Source organism: Amblyomma maculatum, chromosome 1, assembly GCF_055883805.1.
Source record: "Amblyomma maculatum isolate TAMU_Amacu chromosome 1, ASM5588380v1, whole genome shotgun sequence".
Taxonomy (NCBI): Eukaryota; Metazoa; Arthropoda; class Arachnida; order Ixodida; family Ixodidae; genus Amblyomma; species Amblyomma maculatum.
This window is the reverse complement of record NC_139344.1, coordinates 56,005,312-56,030,614: the sequence shown is the minus strand read 5'-3', so window position 1 is coordinate 56,030,614 and position 25,303 is coordinate 56,005,312. Positions and strand designations below refer to the sequence as shown.

Sequence of the window (25,303 nt, the reverse complement as noted above, 5' to 3'; positions counted from 1 at the left end):
GAGCCCCTCAATATTGCTGCGAATCGTTCAAATCTTTATTTGTTGTTTTTCAACAGTTGTCAGCATGTGGCCTTATCACTGTGGTTGTAGCCCACGGAACGATTTTGTACTCTGTTCATGCTTGCTGGCGAGGCGTGGCTTTATCATTTTCTATGTCGCGCAAGATGTAGATACTGTCGTTTAAATCTTGGCTTGTGCTACCTGAAACATCTTGTATGACAGTAACTTGTTATATGCCACCTATGCACTATGCACTTAACTGTGTACTTTCAAAACTGGCTCGTTGAAATATAATGCATATAAGGAACCGCCATGGGTCAAACCTCATGCTGGCCGTCGAAATTTGAGCTGCTCATTTTCACTCCACTATAAGGTCGCTATATAGACATGTTCCCAGAAATATAACTATTGCACCGTTTTTCACCATCATAACATTGTCATAAAATGCTCTTCGCCTAGCTGTTTGGGATATAGCCGCCTGCACAATTCTCTACCCTTCTGAACAAAAAAGCGTCTTTTTTTTTTAATTTCCTCAACAACCATCCTTTCCGCAACGCTTACATGCTCTCCTTTAAAACTGACCCATACTGCAGACTGGAAGTCTCGGATGAGGAGGGAGATGCTTTTGCCAGTGCAGATCTCAGCCTTTTGTGCTACTTACACGGGCAAGTGGAATCGATATACTATGGACCTCTTGCTGCGTAAAAAAAAAAAGAACTCCCTGAATCAAAGTATAATCTATATTTGGCAGTGCAGAGCAGCTATATTGAGTAGGCGGCGTATAACTATAACTGCATTCATAAATGCCAGTAACTATGTCATTCAAATCATGTACATCCTTCTCACGTACTATTCTAGCCTTCACTGACAGCCTTGCTAGCTCAATATTGTGCACCTTGGCAAGTGGCGCCGAGCAGTGAACACGGGTCGCACAGCAGGAGCCACCACTTTACTGAACCAGAAACTCTGGGTGCTTTTAGAGGAGAACATCCGAAGCAGAGATGGGAAGTGCGAAGGGAGCCTGGGCTGAGCTCAGGGCTGATGATTCTTGTGCTCGCACTTGAAGGCCGCCATGAACTCTGATAAAGTCATGACCGGCTCGTTGCAGCGTCTGCTGACGTCTCCATAGACTTCGTCCACGTAATCCCTGCTGGAACAGAGGGCGAAACAGGAGGACACGAAGAAAAGTCGGTCCTGAGCTAGGCTCGACTCCTTGGAGGAGGTGCCGTTCGGGTGCCGCAGCGTGTCCAGCCTGTAGCCGCCTAAGGCAGCTAAAAGAGCCTTGGAGTCCACATAGTGAGGGGAGCACTCCGATGGGGACTCGGAAATAGGAGTTTCATTGCGATGGAGCATGGGTGTGGGCTGTCGGCCGGTGCGGCGCTTGTCGTACAAGGGATCGTGGAAGACGTTTCTCAAGATTTCGTCCGCAATGAGGCGCCCGGCGCCGCCGTAGTTGACAGCAGGTGGCAGATCTGGGTGGTAGAGCGGGAACACAACGTAATCGTGGGAGACCGTCATCGTACCGTGAACGCTGCTTCGACGCGTGACCACAGAGCCGGACTTGAGGACATTTGTCAGGCCGTGTTGCTGTAACCTCCACAGTATGCTCATCAGGTTCTGCCAGTAGACGAAAAATGTAGCTCCTGGTGTAGGCTCAGGGAGCACGCTGGCCAGGAAACGCCACGTGGCATCGTCGCCTTGTGCCCGGACATCAAGCACGGACCTGGTACGACGTGTCACGAACTCACTAAGGACTTCTCTCACATCCTTAACGAGAGTCTGGAATCCATGGTTTGCGGGAAACAGGCTCAGCCACGCAACGCCCACGCTGTTTTCGATCTGAACAAGGCAACGCCGTGAGTGCACTGATGTAGGGAGGCCTAGGAGTTCCAGGGTGACATCCGCTATCCGCTGGTCGGCCATCCAACCTAGCTCATGAGCAACGCGAAGGCCCAAGCTCAGTGTTAGCGCCTCTCGCGTCTCGGACTTGACACCCAGGAGGTAAACAACTGCACGGAGAAGGCCAGCGTTTTCGACTTGTACGATGTTGTTGGAAGAGAACTGCTGTGCCCAAATGAAGTGCTCATTGAGCAGCAACAGCAGGCGTCCGGCAACAATTCCGGGAGTCGTGGTTTCGGTCAGGTTACGGATTGACATCCGCTGAATTCTTTGTTCAGGATCGGCCACTGCTGGCCCCAACACTTCGAGCGTCAGTCGGTTCATCGCGTCGATGGTAGCGACGATATCTCCGACTTTCGATTCAGGTACGCCAAAAATCTGCAGCATGTTGCGGACGTACTGCTGGTACCGTATTGATTGCGCTGTTCCCCTTGGCTGGCCGGCGAACGTTCGCATGAAAGCGATCCAAGTGCGGAAGGCCGCACTGTGGCCAATTGTGAGCACGGGGCTCCCAGTTATGTTACGAGAACGTGTCAGTTCGAAGGTAACTTGGAACCACAAATGCAAGTTCCAGTTTCCGGATAGGTCAAGCAGAATGTCGAGCAAATCCCAGCGTGATGTCATGGGCCATGGGAGGTGGTGCTCGACCATGAACCTTTTTAGCATGTCCAGGCTGCTCTCCGAGAGCTCGATGCATGACCTGGCCAAATTGACTACCTTTTTTTCGACGATCGACGCAGCTGGCTCCGTGGGATCCGGCTTTCGGATGCCACGGGGAGCCCACTCGATGGTGCTGAGTGCGCGGCTGTACATCATGTCTTCAGCAGCGTCGAGAACAGAGAGCAAATGATGTTGGTGCTGCCAGCCATCGCAGACAAAGCGGTAGAAGTTCTGGCAGGGATCATGGGACCGATTAAGAGAAGACTCTATGGCGCCCATGTACATCTTGCACGCTGTACTGTCGCATCCAGAGAACAGCGGCAAGAGCGCGTGATCGCTGTAGGTATCTCGGGAGGTGGCGCGGAATAGGTGACGGTACTGAATTCGAATCCAGAGCGAAGACACCGAGTAAATGAATAGGGCCACGGCGCAGAAGATAGCTGTCACGAGGAGAACCCTCTTGAAGCGTGGGTTCATGTGCCATTGCACCTGACGAACCGCCACGTTGCTTGCCTGCGCGTGTAGAGAGAAGAACGAAGACGTCACCTTTCCATACCGAGTTTAGTGTCAACTTCACAGAGGCAGTAATTCGTTGCCTGTTAGCACCAGAGCAGTTGTAGAACACTCTCGATGGGGGCAAGGGGACACATATATTTCTTGTTATACATGTACAGTGCTTCAAGGCGTTTACATTATGCAAGGTCAGGAAAAAGCCTTTACGCCAGAAAAATGGTCCCCGAGGTCGCTAATGCTTAGATTTAGCTCATCAAAATAACAGGACACAAAAAAGAACGCTTACGCGCAGGACGATACAAATTCCTACCTCAGTGCATGTTGCTCAATCCAAGCTGTATTTTCCTAGCCCTATAACATGACTGCGCGCAGCGCCCATATATATTTAGTCCTCGTCGCAAGTCAGATTACAAACGTTATCTTTGTCACTTTGCCTTCCAGAATTTCGGTTCAGCAACTGCGTGCTTCGCTTGCTGATAAAAACGGCAGGTGGACGCTTTATTTAACAGTATACGCACGTTTACCCATTAGAAAGGTATATGCATGCCTGGAGTTTGATGTTATCAGTTTATGTGGCACTTCCGGTGGGAAAAATATACGCAAATCGCTGAAATTGCAGACCCTACACCACTGAGTGAAAGCAAATTGGATATGCGCAGTGGTGTCCGTGAGGAGTATTTCAATTATTCATACGAACAAACATCCTGATGGAGATTTTTTGCAGTTAATGCCAGGAATTATCGATGGATGGTGTAAAATGATAGGTAAGTTCGTGCTCCCAGTTCCGCTACCTGGCTTTCTTAAGCAGCGTTCCAGGCTTCTAAGTATGGACACAGTCCTTAAAATGGAAGCCATATAGACATATGCCAGCTGGTAAAAACGGAACCACAGAAAAGCGCACCCCGTGTCTACGCTTTGTCCCGTTCGTCTGGCTTGCTTTTTCGAGTATGTTCAGGGTCGGTCCGCAGCTCACAGGCCATATAATCTGCTTTTTGGAAAAAATGGGGAAGCTGCGACCTCCCTACCCACCATCACCGAAGCTCTATTTGTTTGGTGAACAGAAGGCTCTCCCGGATACATGCAAGCCATGGTAGCTTCATATATGCGCTGTAAGCGGTATGCTCGGAAACAGACCCTGTGATCTGGAAACTTATGACAAACCTTTCACCGACTCACTCAAATTTCAGTTGCTTAACTAGCTGATTTCATCTAGGAATATTCAAAAATTGTAAGAACATCTATTTACGCATGATTAACTGCTTTATCTCGTTTAATTTCCTTAGAGTCATTCTTGATTGAAATATAATTTGACATGGTTGCGCAGGAAGAATAATTCACAACTTGGCGCCAGTTGTCCGCTGTAGCTGCACCTGGTATGATAGCTTTGACGTATCGCGTGATAAATCTGGGAAATGCGCTAGTTTAACGACAGCACGATTTGCGAAGAATTAACTTTCTAATTTCTGCAGATGGGGTAGTTCTCTCTTGGGCACAATGCTGTTCCACTGCCTGAGCTTTGACACATTTTAGAGGGTGGGTAGTGCGGCCTGCAGTTTACAATAACCCGTGGCCTATACATTGTATAAGCAAAGGGAGAGTTTTTACTCTTGGAGAAAGACCTCTTGGAAGACGTAGTATCACAACGCGGACGATACGTGCCAAATTCCTTTCAGACTCCGAGCTTCCTATCAGCGGTTAAGCAGGCAGCGCGACAGCGGTAATGGCTTCCGTTTGCCGACTCCCTTTGCGGACCCTCGTCTACACGATGCACTTTGCTCTTTATCAGTAATCTTTTCACTTCTATTATCCCACACATGCTCAACATACAGTCGTAGGTTACCACAAGAGGAAGCCCCAGTTGGCAGCGCCTGTCAGCTCAGACATGTTATGTGGTCTCTTAACGTTCCACAACCCGACGAGCCGTAGTCGGTGCTCGGCCATATCGCCGGCCAACTACCGTCTGCCAGCGGCATGCCCGTGATTTTTCGCTCACAACGCCTACGTTGCATTTTCTTAAGAACGGGGCATTTAACACTGTCGCATTAACAATGGCCTACAGAAGTTCATCTTGTCAGTGGTTGCCTATGGATATTTTCATGTAGGATCGTCTGCCTCGTAGTCACCGCCATGCGAACCATACCTGCAGCCCTGTTCCCATATCAGGTAGCGGCTCCGTCGTCTGGGCTGAGGCTTCTACGGTGGTCACCACCCTGGTCGCAAACGCTCGCTGAGCAGCTCGCCGCATTTCTCGGAGCTCGGTCACCTCTTTGAAGCCAAGGCGCTGAAAGCCAGGCCGCCTTGGCGGGTAGATAAAGCGCTTGGTGCCGCTAGTACCGCCGAGATCCAAATCGGAGGAACGGCTCGTGGAGCTGCTGCTCGAAGAACTCGCCGCAATGTTCGCCGCCGCTGCATTCCCGCTCTCGAACGCGCTGTCAGCAGGTCCAGGCATCGTTCCGGACGCTGTGCACGAGTCGAGTGTTTTTGAAGCCTCAGCTGAGGCTACTCAATCTGATGGCTCGGTGGGGTGCGGCCGCCGTTCCTGCTGCTGCTGCGTTGGCGCGCGCCACGTTCGGAACGCTGCACGCAGCACCTGCTCTCTCGTGACCGGCTTCGTTTTTCTTTGTCGGTATGAAGACCCGATACAGGCGGGGACGAAATGTGAGCAAGCGATAATATTCAAACTGCAAAGCTAATCGTTTCCGCTTTTTTTTTTCAGGTTGAAACAATGGCAGCAGTCGGGGTTTAAAGAAAGGAACAGGAAGGAGAAACGAAACCAGACAAAATATCCGTTGTTAGAAAACATAGGAACAGCTAAAAGATATACCTCGGAACAGTACGACGGAGTGCTTGCTCTGGCCCTAACATGCTACGTCTTTCTTAAGAAAATGACATCGCTGTTCGCTCTTCGGCTAAAACGGCGCTGTGGGCTTCTTGCTGTGCTGAGCTGGGAAGAATCGGAACACCTAGCCACGCATGCGTGGACACCGGACCCGCTTATCGCTTTTGCATGGACTACATGTGAACTACGCCCCCGGATGAAGCTCCTATCTGGGACCCACCAAGCTATTTGAGCAGCTGCAGCGGATAGGCCGGTCGCAGTCCGACGGAGTGCTTGCTCTGGCGCTAACATGCTACGTCTTTCTTAGGCGAGCATTGTTGCTTTCATTGTGAAAATTCTGCACTTCGTCGGACTGCAATTGCGCTTATTTGGTGCCTATTTATTTCGTTGATTTTTCTTTTGCTTAGCATCATGTCTACTGCAACCAGTGATTCAAATTGTCCTACTTGCTCAAAACCAGTGCAGTGGGGCAAACCGAGCTTACAATGCAGTGAGTGTAAATGTGTTTACCATACCGGAAAGTGCACTGGCGGGTCTAAAAAGCAGATAAAACAGGACTAGATATGCAACTCGTGCGTAGATATTCAGTCATCTGAGCTTGAGGAAGAGGACGGTGACTCTCAGCAGCCGACGCTTAAACAGGTCATGTCCGCAATCCGTGCATTGAGCACCAAGCTTTCAGAAGTCAACTCAGGAGTCGACAAGCTGGATAAGACCATACAACCGCAGTCTGCTAAAAATGACACAGTAATTGAATAGATCCAAGTGCAAGGTAAAATTATTGAAGGAACTGAATAGTCAATGGATCTGGTTTCAAATATGATGAGATGAAGACTGCTCTCAGTACTCACAAACTCGAGGTGGCAGCTCTTGATAAACGTACAGCAGACCTTGAATCTTTGCTGACTGCAAAAAACCAAGAGTTAGCGGAGCTTCACAAGGCAGTTACGAACCTTGATGCATACGCTAGGAGGAACAATGTAGAGATACATGGGGTTGCTCAGACAGACAAGGAGGAGCTACCTGTCGTGTTGAAAGAACTAGCGTTGAAACTTGGAGTCTCTTCGAACACACCTGATCAGGTTGATTCAATGCACAGACTGCCTCCTCAGAAGGGAAAAATACCTCCCATAATCGTGAAGTTCAACACTCGGGTCCCTCGAGATGAGTGACTCAGTAAGAGATACACGTTAAGTTCAGAAGACATTTTTGTGAATGAAAATCTACTGCAGTACACAAAACACCTGTTCTGGAAGGCGAAACAGACAGCTAAGACGCTGTCGTTTAAGTTTGTTTGGATCAAAAACGGCAAGGTCTATATGACGAAGGCGGAAGGTCAGGGAGCTGTTAAGGCCTCAAATGAAGGGGACTTGTTGAACCTACACTAAAGATATTCAATACGTTTGATTCATTTTCCAATTGGACGGAGGTGAGAGCTGAATCTAGTGTTCAGTGCAAACCGGTACTGGACCTCGTTCACGTGAATGTCAGAAGTATTAAACGTCACTGGAACTTCCTAAACACTTATTTGGCTCAGCCACTTACATTGCTGTCTGAGGCCAATATAAATCAAGCTGAATCTGATACATTTGGACTTCATGGCTTTAACTCCTTTTCGCGCTGTCGGGAATCGGGTAAAGGTGGAGGTATCATGGCGTATGTTAGAAAGACGTGGCTTACATAAATTATTCCATGTGAATTTACCGCAGCTGAAGCCATCGCTTTCTCAGTGAGCAATTCTGAATTGAAAATTTTTGTCATTGCTATATACAGGCCTCCAAGCTCCGATCTTCACATTTTTTTCGATGAACTGTCATCATTGATTGGTTCTTGCGCGACGAGAACTTAGTGATAGCTGCAGATTTAAATATAAATATCAGCCAAACCGGAAAACGAGGCACTGCTGTTTATTTGGATTTACTTGCGAGCTATGGAATTGAAAAAACAACAACATTCACAGTCATATTAGAGACGAAATCATGGGCAATAGGTTGACCATGGTCGTGTATTGACCACATAGCCTCGCGCTCTATTACCTTAGAAATGTATGCTGATGTTTACATCAAAAGATTGCTGATCATTATTTTACAGCTTTATCCATTTTTGACAATTCTCATCAGGATAGGAATGACGCAAGTATAATAACTATTATCGATAATGCGATAGTGGATGAATTAGTTCAGACTTCGGACTGGGACGGTCTAATTAATTCGAGTCACATAGAGGCGTACGAGAGCCTTGTAAGGACTTTTAATAAAATATATGCCCTTGCAATACGTCAGGTCAAGATAAGACGCAGGAATCCGAAAAAAAAAAAGGTAACCAGTGATGAAAGTTATCATATGAAAAGGATAGATTATGGAACTCGTGCAAAAAGAACCCAGATGACTCTTCTCTCAAGCAGGAGTACCGTGCAGTTAGAAACAGGCTCACTGCTATATTAAGGCTTAAGAAAAAACACTTCTTTACAGCAGAATTATCGCATTGCCGGCGTAATGTGCGAAAGACGTGGGACATATTGAACGACTTGCTGGTCAGGCCCAGTCAACAATCTTGAGACGAAAAACTTATTAGAGCATTTCCACGTGAATCGCCTCAAGATATCGCGAATTCATTTAATGCTTCTTTCGCCGCTTCGATACGTAAGCTGAAATAGAATGCCCCTAACCCTCATCCGGGTTATATCGGCTTGCAATTGCTCAACTCTGCTTTTCTTCCGTCAACTGATACAGATTAGCTGCGCACAGCGCTTGCTTCCCTTTCTGCCCACAGACCTCCGGGATATGATAAAGTTAGAGTGCGAGATTTGCAAAAAAACTTCAATAAAATAAAAGTAGTTACTGCTCTTTATTCTGAATGGCTGCATTGGAACTGGAGAAATGCCTGCCGGACTGAAGATCTCTAGTAAACTTGTCGGGCTAGTTGGCCAAGATCTCAGTGGTTAGGACAGTGCCGAAGAAGGGCTCCAGGAAGGATAAAAATAATTACAGACCTATAGCTATATTGCCTACACTAGGCATTATTTTGGAGAAGATTGTTTATAATAATATGGAAGCATTTTGTAGAAAATATGCCGTAATCCATCCTACTCAGTATAGCTTTCAGCGCGGGTTAAGTGCTATAGACCTGCTCGAAGACTGTTCGGACCACATAAATGAAACTATGGATCATAATGAAATTTCTCTCGGGCTTTTCTTAGACGTCGCTAAAGCTTTCGATACTGTTGAACACTCTATTCTGATATATAAGTTAGATAAGGTTGGATTCAGAGGACCATACCAACTTTTCTTTAAGAACTATTTTTCGAATCGCTTTCAAACCGTCATGGTAAAAAAATCAATACAGTGATTTTGTCCAAGTCCAGTTTGGGGTCCCACAGGAATTCATACTTGGCCCTTTATTATTTAATATTTATATTAATCACTTAAGCAATCTTGCACTAAAGTCCAAACTTTTTCAGTATGTAGACGGCACAGCACTACTTCTGTCCCATTGATCCTTTGAACAGGCCAGAGACTTGCTACAACCAGATGTTTATAGTATAGTACAGCGGTTTTCTTCGAACCAAATATATTTGAATAAAAGCAAAATTATCCTGTTGTGCGTTAGAAACCCACACAAGAATGTACCCGATAGTGAAACGACTGTCTGCATGACGCTGGGTGTAGTGGATGTCCGATGTGAGCCTTTGCCATTCTCATCTACAGTAAAATACCTTGGCCTTTACTTCAATCAACATTTGTCATGGGCTACGCATATCCAGCATGTTGTCAATCGTCTTCGAACTGTTTCAGCCCAACTGTACAAGCTAAGGTTCACCTGCCCAATCAGGCACCGCAGAATGGTTTTTAGAGCTTTGGGTGAATCCTTATTGCGGTATTGTGTCACATTGTATGGCTCTCGTTCGAATTTCAGAATTTTTAAGGTCAGTAAACTGCTGTACCGAATTGCAAATAATATTATGTATGGGGCTGTCCCAGAAAACTTAGATGAGAGTGCTAAACTAATCAATGCAGAAACCTCTTCTCTATCAGATCTTTTTGCTTTAGTACTTATCACAAGAAACCTATCACAAGATCAGCGACTGCTTGGCTTTCTCAGACAAAAAAGCAAGCTATTCACACTATGGGTTTGGTTAGAACAATTTCTCCTTAAACGGGTGGCGCTGGCTCGTCTGTTGCACGCCAGTTGTTGAGGGCGGTTGTCAAGTGCGCGCGCCCTGATCGTGGGCAGAAAGAACGAACGAATAGAAAGACTGCGACGCATGTGTGTTGGCGTTTGTGTATATGTGCGTGCATGTGTGCAAGAGAAGCGGCCGTGGATGACGCCTCCCTGTGAAAGACCCGAACTTGGGAGGGAGTCTGCGGGCTGGCGCCGAACGGCCGGCCGGCGATGTCGGCCGAAGAAAAGCGCCGCTCCCGAGAGGACACCCGATCCTACCTCAACCACCCCCAGCCGTGCCGGCGAGTTGTTTTCCAGGAATTCGGAGGAGAGCTTGAAACTGCCGCTACGCTGACGCCGGATGACGGGGGAAGAGGAGAACCCGGAGAGGGGGAGAAGCTCCGAGGAGTCCGATCGACGCGGGAAAAAGGGAGACTCGTTTCGGGTGCCGTGACGAGAGGCCGCACCCTGACTGAAGTGAAGTTGTGCTGCAATGGTGTACATAGTGTAAATAAATTCTGTATTCTGCAATTAGAGTGATTGGTCCATGTAATCGGGAGAGGAGTGAAATTTCAAGAAAAGAAGAAGAAGAAAAGAACCTGATATTTAACTGGCGCAGTCGGCAAGGATCTTCCGATTTGAAGTTGACCGGCCAACGGACTCGACGGAGGCGGAACAACAAAGGAGCCAGGGCTGAGCCATGAACCTCGGGCGCTGACCAGCGGGCCAAGCCATCTTTGGAGCACGACACAGGTTGGTGTCTTGTAGGTCCCTCTTCCGCGGCGCACTATGACAACTGTGGGGCATAGTTTGCGGGACCGTAGCGGGGAAGGATGGGGCCGGGGTGCTGGAGATGTGCAGATGGAGCTGGTGGCGGGCGCAAAGGTAGGGGGCGTCAGCGGAGGCTCGGGGTTGTCGTTTGCCGAGGAGATGGCACGGTTAAAATTGAAACTAAAAATTGCAGAAATGAAATTGGCAGCAGCGAAATTGCAGTACGGGGAATCTGTCAGGGCAGCGGCGGCCGGCAAGAAACAAGCGGTGAGTCCAGACAAAGGGACGGGCATCGCGGAGTGTCTCGAAGGTGGTCAGAGAGCGGAAAGTTTGGACCGCAGACTGACAGAGTCGGGAGGCGGCAATGAGGCCGAGGTTGAGAAGGAGGAGGCAGTTGCTGAGGTGTTTGAGGTGCGTTCTGGAGAAACAAAAGAAACAGACGTAAACACGGTTGACACTGCGCTTCTCGATGCTCAGAACAGCACGCCTGCATCCGAGGGAGATGCTGTTGAGAATGTCACAAATCCGGAGAGGGTAGAAGCGACACCCGCGGGGCGCGTAGGAATGACAGCTCGGGATGCGGATTGTGACGACGGTGAGATATGTGCTGAGACAGATGTGGCTTTAACGGTCATCGCAGCAGAGGCAGACGGTATCGACAGTGCAGAAAACGGGCACTGCGCGCATGACAGGGCTGCAGAAATCAATGGATTCATGCGTAAGCGAACTGTCAACGATGCGTCGAAGGAGATAGATGACCGTGCGAGCGCGTGCGTTTGCGATGAGGCGACCGCAGGAAATTTGCCTGACCAGGGAGACGAAATCACGGGTCATCCGCGTGAGCCGCAGGTACCACGGCAGTCGCGCCGACCAAAAATGGGGCGGGCCTCGAATGATTGCGTGCGGGCCGGTCACAAGGCTGGCAGAGATTTTCGTCAAGGGAAGAAGTGCGCATCCCGCTCGACAGAAAGAAACCTGGGCAAAAAGCGCTTCGATCGGAGCTTTTGCGAGCGACGAATGAAGTCCGGTGCGTGGACAAAGAGCAGGACGCGGAAACACCAAATTGCCAGAAGGGGCGCGACCTTGGAGACGATTCGTATGGGGGACACGGAACCGACTGACCGCCCTCCGCCGCAGGGGGGTCGGAGGCATCCCGCACCTCCTGGCCTGACGCGCTGCCGGCGCGTGTACACCAGCTCCATTGCTCAGAGGGAGCGAGGGCCCTTTTGTTTCCATTTCTGCGTTTGTTTTTGTTGTCATGGTGCGCCAGAGGGGGATCACGGACATCAGCCGCGCACTGGTGTTGTGTGAGGTGTGACGCGTTCCAATAAGTCACGCATCACAGTGGCGGTGGAGGTGTCAAGTGCGCGCGCCCTGATCGTGGGCAGAAAGAACGAACAAATAGAAAGACTGCGACGCATGTGTGTTGGCGTTTGTGTGTATGTGCGTGCATGTGTGCAAGAGAAGCGGCCGTGGATGACGCCTCCCTGTGAAAGACCCGAACTTGGGAGGGAGTCTGCGGGCTGGCGCCGAACGGCCGGCCGGCGATGTCGGCCGAAGAAAAGCGCCGCTCCCGAGAGGACACCCGATCCGACCTCAACCACCCCCAGCCGTGCCGGCGAGTTGTTTTCCAGGAATTCGGAGGAGAGCTTGAAACTACTGCTACGCTGACGCCGGATGACGGGGGAAGAGGAGAACCCGGAGAGGGGGAGAAGCTCCGAGGAGTCCGATCGACGCGGGAAAAAGGGAGACTCGTTTCGGGTGCCGTGACGAGAGGCCGCACCCTGACTGAAGTGAAGTTGTGCTGCAATGGTGTACATAGTGTAAATAAATTCTGTATTCTGCAATTAGAGTGATTGGTCCATGTAATCGGGGGAGGAGTGAAATTTCAAGAAAAGAAGAAGAAGAAAAGAACCTGATATTTAACTGCGGTGCTGCAGCCAGGTATTGTTTATCAAGCCCAGTTCTAGTATTTTATAAGCGCTCAATGGGATCGCCTTGAAGCCGTAAATCGAGAAGCTATGAGGACCATAACATGCCTTCCACGACTCACACCGGTCGTAGCGTTACAGGAGAATGCGCAGCTCAACGCCATCGATGAACTGGTGCAGCAGTGCCATGATGCTCGCAGACTCAAGGCCAATTTGTCACATTCCACGCAAGCACTGAGGGCGTATGCAACGTCACACATTATTCTTCAGCCACCTGCGCCAATTCTCCCTCCCTGGAAATTTGTACAGTTAGGAGACAACAAGCCAACTGATATTCGCAGACCAACGTTTGCCAACTTGGCATCGTTGCTTCGCCAGAAATTTGAAGAGTAAGATACTCACCTGCCTCAAGATTCCATGGTAGTGTACGTGGATGGAAGCCTGCAAGGCTGTGAAGCCAAAACAGCAATCTACTGTCCACGGAGACCTGGCCTGAATCAGACCACTACGTTTCAGCTTTCGGAACCAGTTACATCTTTCTGCGCTGAGCTTGTGGCAGTTCAGGAGGCACTCTGCTCTGTGGCTTCCATAACCATGCTCCATACAGCCCACGTTATCATCCGCACTGAAGCACTTCAAGCAGTACGTCTGCTCCGACGTGTCAGCCGCTGCCCTAAAATTTGCCAAGATATCCACCAGCTTGCGGCGCGCCTCCCACAGTCAGTACGCATTGAGTGGGTCCCACGGGATCTGCTGCCTTACCAAATTCAAGCTGATTTAGCAACCCGCCTCGTGAACCAAGACGCATCAATCCCACGGCTCCTTAAAGTGGACGACGCTACCCTCCTTTTGTCAAGAAAGGAACACCTCCGGCGCCGCACACGTGCACTTATCCCTCCGTGTGCGATGTCCCTTCCCCGCTGTCTCACCCCTGCAGAAGAGGTTGCGCTTAGGAGGATCCGGGTCGGTGTTGCCCTCACACCAGCTGTCACTAGGACGTGGTCAAACTTCCAACGCTTATATCCTCGCCCAGGGTGCCCGATCTGTAAAAACGAAGATGTTGAGGCCGACATCCACCACTTGCTGTGGGACTGCCCAGCACTCAAACCAACACGAATCCGGCACCTGAGCATAGCTGGCCTTTCAGCAACCAATCCTGCTTCATATGTCACTTGGAAGCAGGGACCTCATCATCGCTCACTTCTGGACTTCATAAAATCAGCCAACTTTTTTCCATTCATTTAATCATTTATTCATCCTTCCTCTCATACCTTACTGATGCCCTGAGGCAATAAATATCGATTTAAAAAATTCAAACTCCCTCAGGATAGACCTAGAGTGTTTCGCAGAAATGAATGTTTTAAACTACCAAAGGTGTACACTAATTTCGGAAAAAGGTGTCGTGCCTATTCCGTTCCCTATAACTTCAATAGATTGCCAAATGAAATTGTACAGTTTTTTTTTGTACGCAAGCTTGCCATAAGGCATATTATATAAACTCATGTAAATGGTTTTCCGTGAGGAACCGGAGCAGGCTCCCGCTCTTAGCGTTGTCGGTGAGCCATTTAGAAAAGTCCTCTTCCCTTATTGTGGTTAGTCCCACCTCGCGCAGAACCTGTGTCCTTGATGCCCTTCTCTCTGCACAAGTCCATAGCAGGTGGCGAACATCCACTTCTGCAGCTGGTGTGGAACAACTTCGGGCATGTCGTTGGTCCGATGTCGGCTTGCAATTCCCATCGGCATTTTACCGACGGGGTAAGGGCCGCCCCAGCTCTTATCCTTCTAAGGGAAACCTCCTCCAATCTCGTTAAGTTACGAGGGAGTGGGAATGTACACGGGGGAATGATGGCACGTGTACTTTTCCTTAAAGAGGATGCTAAGATGGGAACAGCGGAACGGGCAATGAAATGGAGCCTGGTGGGGGGCGCATTAGTGTTTGGAACTTCGTGTGTGAGGTGGTCAACTTTTCTCTGCTCAGCGTTCTCAAAATTTTCTTGTGTCCAATGTATCTGGATGCTTATCTTTGTTTTTTTTATTGAGTGCGTGGATTTCCTGGGTAGCACATAGCGTCTTCGTCAGTTTCTTCAGTTGTTTTATGGCGGCTAAGGAGTCTGTATAGATGTAGGCTTCTGTTATCGAATCTATTTTATTTATGGCCTCCATAGCATCGCGGATTGCATAGAGTTCCATCACAAGCGGGTCCGGGTATTCTGAAACATATTTTTTTATGTACCTTTAGTTCGCTGTGTGTTGGACTAGTACCTGCTGTTCTACCGCCATTTTCTATAATTGATGCGTCCGTATATGCAATGCAGGTACCTGGAAGTGCATCAACCAGAGGTCGAGATGTCAGCTTTTCTTTGCGACGAAGCCGAGTGGTCTTGTTTGTCGTAATAGTCGTGAATTCCCACGGAGGGGGGGTCAGCCATTGGTGGTGTTCGAACTGCCACCTCGTTGTACAAGGATGCTATGGGCATAACGTACTTTCGCTTCGTATCCCTTGTTGCCGCTCGTTGTTCAATTAATTCTGTCAACGTATTTATCTGTGCAAACTCTTGGAGAATAGGGATAGGGGTAAGTTTTGGTAAGGCAGTGATAGTGCGCATTGCGTTTCTATTTATTGTTTCCAATTTCGCCCATTGCCGCCTCGTGAGTGTTTGAAATTGGGCCTGGTATAGTATCCTCGGCTATAACAGTGATTGTACAAGACGTCTTGCCATGTCGGCTCGAGCTCCTCCTCCCCTAGACGAAATGCGTTTTATCAAGTTTAAGGAAGTCGCAGCTACTTTTTTCACCTTATGAAGCCATTGTGTCCCTTTGCCGGATTTGTGAATTTCTAGGCCAAGAACTCTCAACTCGTCCACCTCTTCCAATGCCTGATTTCCAATCTTTAGGGTGACTCTGCGTTTCCAATTGTTTTCTTCCATTCTTGTTGGCAACATGAATGTAACTGGACTTTTGAGGTGATAATTCCAGACCTGCATCTTGCACGTACTCATCTATGGTATTTAAAGCCTCTTGCAGATACCGATTCTGTCTCTCAAGTTGTTTATGAACAGACCAAATCGTGACATCATCTGCGCATATCATGAACCGCACTTCTGGTATTTTAGCTAATTTCCACGCCAATGGGATCAGTGCGATATTAAATAATAAAAATGCTAACACTGACCCTTGTGGCACGCCTCTGTTCGAGGTGTAATTGCCAATTTTTCCGTTTATCCGGATAGAAAACGCCCTGTCCTTAAGCAGATTATGTACTGCTTTTATGACCTGCAAGGGAATGCCCATACATTCCATGTTGCTAAGAATCTTGGCATGTAACACGTTGTCGTATGCCTTCGCCATGTCGGTAGCCACTACAGTGCGCACTAGGTGGCTATAAGGCGACACGTGTATGACCTCTTCAGCGAGCACAGCCAGTCCATTTTCTGTCCCAAGGTTTGTACAGAACCCAATTTGTCGAGCATGGCATTTTTTATTACTTTCCAACCACCATGACAGGCGGGTGGCTATCATATTTTCATAGATCTTGCAAATTGTGGGTGTTAGCGAGATAGGCCGAAAAGATTCTAGACTTGTGGGAGGTTTCCCAGTCTTTGGTATTGTTACCACCACCGAGTGTTTCCAGCCGAGTGGAATGTCTCCTCCTTGCCATACCTCATTTACCACATCCAACAAGCCGTCAACTGCAGCTCCTTCTAAATTCTTGAATACTTCATAAGGAATATCATCATGTCCAGGCGCAGTTTTACCATTCGCTTCTTCTATAGCAGCCAATAACTCCAATTTGGTAAATGGTAATGTTATTCCTGTTTTATCAACCGCATCCACTGTCTGTGAAGGCGCCGGATAATGTGCGCGGTTCGGGAAGAAAAGGGCAGCAGCCTGATACAGTTGACTTCTCTTGCTCAAGTTAAGCGAGAAGCACAAAATGGGGTTGTTTAGTCATTCCACACAGCATGCTACGTGAAAGTGTTTTTGCCATGTACTGTATTGTATGATGTACCTTTATTTTATTATTGTTTATTTTTGCGTGGAGCACGCGCCCGTCGATTGCCGTGGCCCGCCCACAAGCTCTCCTGCGCTTCTGCGGGAACGGGAATGTACTCTGTATTGATAAATGGTAGTAAAAGTATGTATGTATGTATGTATGTATGTATGCATGCATGCATGCATGCATGCATGTATGTATGTATGTATGTATGTATGTATGTATGTATGTATGTATGTATGTATGTATGTATGTATGTATGTATGTATGTATGTATGTATGTATGTATGTATGTATGTATGTATGTATGTATGTATGTATGTATGTATGTATGTATGTATGTATGTATGTATGTATGTATGTATGTATGTATGTATGTATGTATGTATGTATGTATGTATGTATGTATGTATGTATGTATGTATGTGTTTGTATGCATGCATGCGTGTGTGTGTTTGCATGCATGCGTGCGTGTGTGTGTATGCATACGTACGTGTGTGTATGCATGCGTGCGTGTGTGTGTATGCATGCATGCATGCATGCGTGCGAGTGTGTGTGTGTATGCATGCATGCATGCATGCTTACGTGCGTTGGTGTGTGTGTGCATGCACGCATGCATGCGTGCGTGCGTGTGTGTATGTATGCATGCATGTGTGTGTGTATGCATGCGTGCGTGCGTTTGTAGGTGTATGCGTGCGTGCGTGTGTATGCATGTAAACTGAGATGTACACAGCTTTTGAGAGCATGTATTAGGGTGGTATCCTTGGCAGGACACACTAAGCCCCGCTATTTAATAAATGCATCCTTATTCGTTACGCACGTGAGCGTAACTGCTGAGAGCACTATTACCTGGATCCGAAAATATTACCATAGTACTTGCATTCCGGACGCTGGCTCATAAATCAGCAACCTCCCATACTCTTAGATTGGGCGTCTATTATTGATGTTTTGTAAGATATTACTACAAGGCTCTAATCACGTCTGAGCCCTGAAGCCGCCTTAAAAAATACCGAGTCCTTTTTTTTTCTTGGAGGGAGGGGGGGGGGGGGGGAGGAGAACAAAGAGCATTTGCAAAACTCAGAAGCAGTCTTCAAATCACTCTTACTGAGACTTCTAGGACTTTTGGCGAGTTTCTTGCGTATTTGCACGATGGGTGCACCTACTGTGTAACCGTTAACACAATCCACGCCTTTGCGCAGTTTGATGCAAAGCATTCCGTGAAGGGAAAAGAATGTTAAGCTGTTGTTTGAGCCATCGCGAAGTTTAGGTCATAATTGTATGGTCGTCCGAATCCGGTTGCAAATAATAACCACTCATTCTACTGGCTGTTCAACTTCAGAGGTCTAGGACGGGTTGTTCACCGAAGTCTTCGTCTCCAAAAATCGGATGCGACTATCGTGAGGAAGCCAGACACGAAATATAGCGATGAGGCATGACTGCCTGGCCCGAGCTCCTATTTAGTGCGTCTCAGTTGAGTATAAGACGAGCCGGCTTTGTTTGGAGTTACAGCATCGTTAGCAACTGCCCCAAAACAGGGATGACATCGAGCTTCAACTTCCCATCCAGCACCCTCAAGAAAATTCCCAGTTTCTACCTGCTTCGACTATTCACACACGGTCACTCAATTGGCTGTCAGAAAGACGTTCTCTAGAATACAAATAGGACCCTGTGGGAGCTGTATAATTTGCAGGTTGTACCCTCAGGATACGAAGTTCTGCACGCCCGTCGCAACAATCTTCTTTCCTCCGAACAAGACCCTTTTTCTCGAGCGTTGGACTGGATTTGTCCAAAGTGCTTGTCTTCTACTGTGTCCTGTCTCTCCTGCTCGGTGATTCTAAGATACGTCACACGAACTAGCAAACAGGGCCACCTTAGTGTATCACAGTTTCACAAGAATTCGGAACCTACGCTGCGACTTCGGGCTTTACCCGGAACAGCCCTAAAAGCCAAAAGCCTTCGCCCGTCGACGGTCGGACAAGAGAATCCTTGCAGAGGTAATCGTGAGTCACGAGGCCCGCCAGGGCACGGCCACGCAACCTCTCCTACATATGCCAGCGCGTGCAGGATGAGGGTTCGTGTACAAACGAGACCTGTGTCCTGTAATATTTTAAGGCGAAATCCTTTCTAGGCAGGTAACGAAATGTGCATGAGAGTTGTGCGCGGGATCGCGTGTGTATGCATGCATGCATGCGTGTGCACACACATACGCTGATGTGTAACTCCTGACGTCGTCATCAAAAAAATAAAAATCCTGTCTCCACCGGTAATCGAACCTCCATCCCTCAACTGCGCCACGCCCGGGATTTTTTTTTCTTTATTGCATGAAGTACTTCAAGCCCGATTTAACCAGGTCGCATCCCGCAACCTGTCATACGCAGCCGCACCAGCATCACACCCGCGATGTGAAACACACATCATAATTCTCCTTGTCTACTGTGACGATGACAGCAGCGACGACAATGACGCTGTAATTAGTGATAATGACAATGATAATAGCGGTGATAATGACGAATTTCTTTGATAATGATAATGATAGAAAGCGTGATGCACCGTGTGCAGCAGCTACGCTCAAGCTTTTGCATTTCTGCAGTGTAAATTCCACAGTGCTCTCGAATGTTTTTGATGTGTCAAACTTTTCCCCCATTTGTAATAATGGACTTCGTTAGGAGTCGCGCGAGGGTGCTCTGTTGTACTGAGAGCTTACATTTTCGTTTCTACTATGAATTAAGCCGTCTGTAACCTATCTTTTCCTTGGTGCGTTTTTGCCTCTGAAACCACCTCCCGATGTCCTTATCCCAAATTACCCGAAGTCTCGCTCGGTCAACGATAGCCCTTGTGACGTATCTTATATGCCCAGCACAACAAATTAAGCTGTGAGATTTCCGCAACATAGCTCAAGTTTACTGAGTTGTCAAGCGCTATGTAAAGTTTAGCACGGTAGATTCGAGCTTCTCATCTTGTCGGATTTAGTGCTTAAGACCTTTAAATCTACCAAACACACAATGTCAGGCTGGCTAAGTGGGCACAGAGGTAACTTGAATCATATTGGGATCCGCCATTTTCTTCCTCATGAGTTCGAGGCGACTTCTGAAGATCCTTTAGTTTCTACAACCCTTTCTCGGTGACATTGCATTGTATATTATACGTGTTGTGAACGTCATCTGGACTCAGAGCTGTTCAATACTACCAGTTGCGAAACTTCCCATAGGGCCCATATATAAAAAACGGCGGTTTTAATTGGTCAAAATTCGGGTTTATACGAATATCGGCGGCGCCCGCGGTGATTAAAAGAAACTGCATGGTAGAATTAGAAACTGCGTCTAAGTTGGAAACTTTCAGATTGTTGATAAATTCTGGATCGCCAAAAAAAAAAAATACTTTTTAGAGTGTCAGTAGTACGAATTCTTAAACAAGAGCCGTAGAGGTAATTAAGGTGAAAAAGAAGAGAGAAAAAGAGTAATTTCCAGAAGGCAATGATGACAATATCACGGGCGGTCTCGAGGGAGAGTGCGCTTCTCTTCTCTTACGGCCTCTCCAATGGAGTCTGTTTCCACCGCCCGCCGCACCTCGGTGGGGTCGCCACCGCCCCACTGTTGCTCCGGCCGCTACAGCCGTTCATGCGCAAGGGAAACGCGCGCTCGCTCTTACCTCCGCCCACGTCAGTTGCAACCAGCAGGTCCTGACATTTCGCCTCTTATGGTTTATACAAAGGCCGTAATCAGCATCGAACATTTATCGTGTACGAGGAATAATATACAGTCAACAATCCACTCACGCGCGCGCGCGCCTTTGTCAGTGCGGCCGTGCACGGTCGAATGAAGCTTCGGGTACACTTCAACATTTTTTGCCCCTAAGTTTTGTACAAAAATAAATTTACCAGGCTATGCAACGTGCCTTTGAATGTTGTAAGCAGGTGTAGCGCGACCTGACGTGGGTGCATGGTGAACTGTTGGGTGGAGATTCTGTCAACCGCTTCCGTTTTCGTTTAGATCAAAAGAGGCACCGGCGAAAATTCATGGCGCGTCTCAGATTCAGAGTAAAGAACAAAAATTTACTCATATAGTAAAAATTTCACTTGTCGAGTGGAGTGGGCTATTCCAGCTTCGTTCAAAACAATTGTTGAAAGACAGAAGATGTATATGTAGTCTCGGGACTACTTTTAATCAAGGAAATGGGCATAAATAGTTAAGCAGAATTGAAAAGAGCGGCAAACAATAAAAAAATTATCCTTCGAAGTTACAAATGGCACTACATATTCATCAATTCATCAAAATGCGACCTGCGTCTAGAAAATTCAGTCTCAAAATCTTCCTGCACGACTTGTGCACATAAGGAGTTGACCTCTCGTTCTTCTCTCTCACTTTCCTGGTATAATTAATTGTTAAGAAGAATTCTGAGAAAACTTTCAAATATCAAAGAAGCGGACCTAATAACATGGCTGTTGTCAATTCCTTTCGGGCAACTCAGTGTTGAATTCTCAAGTGCTGATTGAATCAGGATCTTAAGTACTTCGAGAACATTTGTGTGTAGTAGGTGCACAGCAGCTTTTTCAAAAAAAAAAAAAAAAAAGAAAGAAACTTGTCCAATAGGGCAACAAGCTCTGGTTTCGGATAATGCAGTCCACTAGAATATTGCCCTCGTAGAAGATTGTACTAGTGCCCCCAAAATAAAACGGCGCAGACTACGACCAAAATTTCATATCGTGGCGCGCCCTGCAAGCGGATGCACATGTGTATAGCTTAGATGCGTGTGGGCCACCCGGATGTTCAGCTTAGCACATTTGGTGTTCGCCTTATCAGCAGCCCGGACGAAGGAGACTGCTTTTTCCCCAAACTGGCGCTCGGCTTTATTTTGTGGCCACTAGTACATGGGGCTGCTTCTTTCGCTAGATTCAAGAAGAATAGCATAAGCGTCACACCCGAAGGTGATTAACTTAACAATACATCCATCGACGTAAGCTAAACCAGAATATGATATGGTCTGACAGGAGATGCCATCACTTCCTTCAGTTCCTCGGTTACTGATTGCGGCACAGCAGAAATTATTATTATTTTTCTTTTGGCATCGACGCAAGGTGCCTTGATTTTTCTCTCAGATGAAACGTCCGTCTTGACAATGTAGTCAAGTGCCGCTAGCTGTTACGGCCCTCGCATCTAGCATATGTCATTCCCTTCCGCACATTAGCCTTAATTTCCCGAAGAGAGCCTCAAGGGGTCGCTATATAAAGCTTGAAATGAGTCTTCAGTGAGAGTGTCCTTCTTTAACGCTTTAGAAGTTTCTTGCATACTTTCGATATAGCAGGTGAATTCATTTGAAAGCCACTGCATAGAAAGCCACTGCCGCTGCACCTGCGTCATTTATTGGCCTCTTTTTACCACTTCCAGCACAAGTGGTGTCATGAATATCAAACCTTTTTTGATTGTTTTCATAAGCTTAATATCATGTAAAAATTTCATTGAAACAATATTTATTTGCAAAATTAAAGCAATGTTTATAATACAACACATTTGCTAATATATGAATTATAGTAACATTTAAAACTCAACCTTACAGTCTTTACTTTGACTGTTATACTAATACTTTATACCTTGCAAGCATTATGTAACATTTTTATGAAATTATTTTCATCTTCGGTGCTATATATTGATGGTTTCGCATCTAGCGCTGAAAGACGCTTTTGCTGTTACAGACGAGTTGCTGTAATGTTGGCCTTGAAGAAACTTCGATGTGATCACTGCTCATTCAGTATTTTTTTTTTTTTTTTTTTTTTTTGCTATTCTTCTGCAGGCTTGGGAAAAATTCTGATTAAAATGGACAAAAGTAGCTACCATTCCGCAATGCATGTCATATGCCTGTCGAACGTTTGCTGAGCGACAGTGTTTTTATATAAAGACTCGGTTCACGTGTGTAGTACGCTGACGACATGCCGCTGCAGTATCTACCTTCCGTGTTCTTTCATTTCGGGGCTGTACTCACCACGAAACAAGCGAGCGACAGCACGAAAGCATACAAAAACCACCCGCCGCCGCTGAAGCAGATGCGGAGCGAACAGTGAGCAGGTCGCGCCCCTTGCGGTGGCGGAGAGCGTAACTCAAGCAGAAAAGTTCCCATTGTTCCCGCGGCGATTGAGAAGGCCGCAAGAAAGAGCGCGCGCTCTCTCTCGAGACCTGCCGTGACAATATCAGAGAGCTTCTATTGACCGCTTATAAATGGCGCGACAATTCATAGACATGCGAAAAATGCGTACAAAATCCAGTCACTTCTTGAAGCGGAGTTTCCCAACTGATATAATCTAAAAGCTCTGGCTTGGACTGAGTAGACCGTATCGAAATTTTAGCTATTTTCTAGGCTAATTAGTTTATTCTGGGGAAGACAGACCGATGTTTACCCATCCTCCACATGACTCGCCGTGCTGCCATATAATGTTCACATACCCGCCGAGGACATACAAGGTCAATGTAACAGGTCCCGTTACCTGGAAGAAAACGCCGATGACGATGAACAATGCAAAGGGCCCCTGCGAACTGTGGTAAAATATTAAAGCACAAAAAATAAAATTACTCCAAAGAACTAGAAAGTAAGTATAATATTCATGCTCAGGAATAATGCAGTTTTCTTTTCTTGCGTAAGAAAAAACGTGTCATAGTTATAATAATCTTTTAACTAGTTTCTAACCACCTCTCTCGTATATTTAGTATCCGCTGCGTAGTTGCCCAAAGCTCGGATATATTCTAGGCCATCGAGGGAGGAAAGAACTTTCCTTCCTCCATGTTGGTTCAGGCCAAAGCTTTTTCATCCGCGGGATAGGGGCGTCATGGGCCCTGGTTCAACGTTCAACGTTGCGTGCTGCGTACAGAGGGGGTTATCTGTGTCAAACAGGTAGTATTTCGTTCTGCTGGTTGTGGTAGAGATTTACAGAAAGGCGAAGACTGTGTGTGCTCGATGAACTGATTGCCGCTGCATGTGTGCATTTCCGGACGACGGAACAATGCTGCGTCACAGCTCGGCGGCTCGGCTCGGCCTCCCAGGCACGTCGCAGAAGTGGTGGCTTGTTTCGGATACACGTCTGCATGGGCTGCGTATCGCCAGTATCATTGCATCTGCATTGAACGGTGAAAGAGATTTTATTGCCCCCAAGACGCGTGTCGCATTGCGCAAAGCCTTCCGTTCCGCTCCCTTTGCTTCGTGTTTTGCTTACTGCGTCGCATTACCGCACCAACGTTCGCTGAATGTGTTTTAGCTGTTAGCACAGTGATGTTCCTATTGTCAATGGGATCTTTCTCATGAACATGTTAAATGCTTAAGTTGTAAATTTGTAACCTCACATTGACTCCTCTCAGTGACAAATGAAGCGCGAGTAAAATAATGGAATCGTGAGCAGGGCGAGATTTATTGGAGCGAAGCTATATCGCAGATATTTTCACTTCTCAGACGCAATAACTTCTAAATACTAGCAATCCCAATTTGAATTGCTTCCCTAAGCTCTTACAGGTTGGCGTTCTAGCGCTAGCGTTAGTTATTCCGTTCGTTTTTCTTTGTTCTTTGACACTGATATGTACATTGCTTGTTAGAAAAATCTTTTACCCTTTTCTAACCTCTCCGTGTCTCGTTTGGAGACCTACGCTCAGGTCATTTTGTTATCCCGAAGATTTCATAAAGACCATGACGAATAAGCAGTGGTCGCTTTCCTGCACTTCAAGATTTGCATTGTCGTGACGGTAAGTAATAGTGAATTAATAAAGCGTGGCTTTCGATGCAGCACAGCTTCACTCATTTGTGTCCTTAGTGAATGAAATCCCTCAAGCCATGTAATTACATCCATGTGCTTGCCGAATTCACTTGAAGGCTCTTTATGTTCACAAACGTACCCGAAGAAATAAACCCCAGAATGCGTTTACATGACGCGCGACGAAATACTAGGCTAACGACTACGGAGGCAGAACGATGCTATGAAAGGTGGTTGAAGATGCCGTAACATTTCAGTTAACGTAAAACTTGACAGTAGAAATCCATGTCACGTAAAGTTAGCTGAACAGTTACGGTGTCCATTTTTTTGCCTTTACCGAGAGTCGTTCTGCCTCCGTCGTCGTTGGCCTTGTTTTTCGTCCAAAAGCAAAAAGACAAATTCCCCGCCAATAGTATGTCACTGTGACGTCACAACGTGACGTGTTTGTTTTGCCGCGCAGTTTGCAGGGTACGCCGGGATACTAAAGTCTCTCTCAGAGTCGACACGCATGGCTTCTATGGGAATTGCGCTACCATGCATGCTATCCCATGATACGCTCCACAAGTTTTCTGAGCAAGTATAAAAGACAGGCAGTACTTTCAAGCACACATACTTCCTTCCGGGGGATATACCAAATTGGGGCATTTTATAAGGAAAAACAGTGCTGAACCACCTCCCCATTTTCTTTTCCTTTTTGACGAAAGAAGTTCAAGAAATACGTAGTGAATTTCTTGTGAGAAGTTGTCAACACTCAAGGACAAATTTCTGTGGTGATGCATGGAAAGCTATACAGAGTGTCCAAGCTAACG

At 47.1% G+C, this 25,303-nt stretch overlaps 1 protein-coding gene across 1 annotated transcript; it reads right to left on the bottom strand.

The window, feature by feature from the left end:
* Window positions 1–934: 934 nt before the first annotated feature.
* LOC146202414 (endothelin-converting enzyme-like 1) lies at window positions 935–5,990 on the bottom strand. Its single transcript, XM_084588167.1, has 2 exons — window positions 5,213–5,990; window positions 935–3,072 (listed from the first exon to the last, which is right to left on the bottom strand). The coding sequence occupies exons 1-2, from the start codon at window positions 5,519–5,521 to the stop codon at window positions 1,033–1,035; spliced, it is 2,349 nt and encodes a 782-aa protein (XP_084444293.1). The 5' UTR covers window positions 5,522–5,990; the 3' UTR covers window positions 935–1,032.
* Between the last annotated feature and the right edge of the window lie 19,313 nt (window positions 5,991–25,303).

Excerpts from the sequence above, each read along its gene's own strand:
- LOC146202414 (XM_084588167.1), bottom strand. The coding sequence starts at position 5,521 with ATGCCTGGACCTGCTGACAGCGCGTTCGAGAGCGGGAATGCAGCGGCG. Across the intron at positions 3,073-5,212 it reads ATATGGGAACAGGGCTGCAG|GCAAGCAACGTGGCGGTTCG; the intron begins GTATGGTTCGCA and ends CTACACGCGCAG.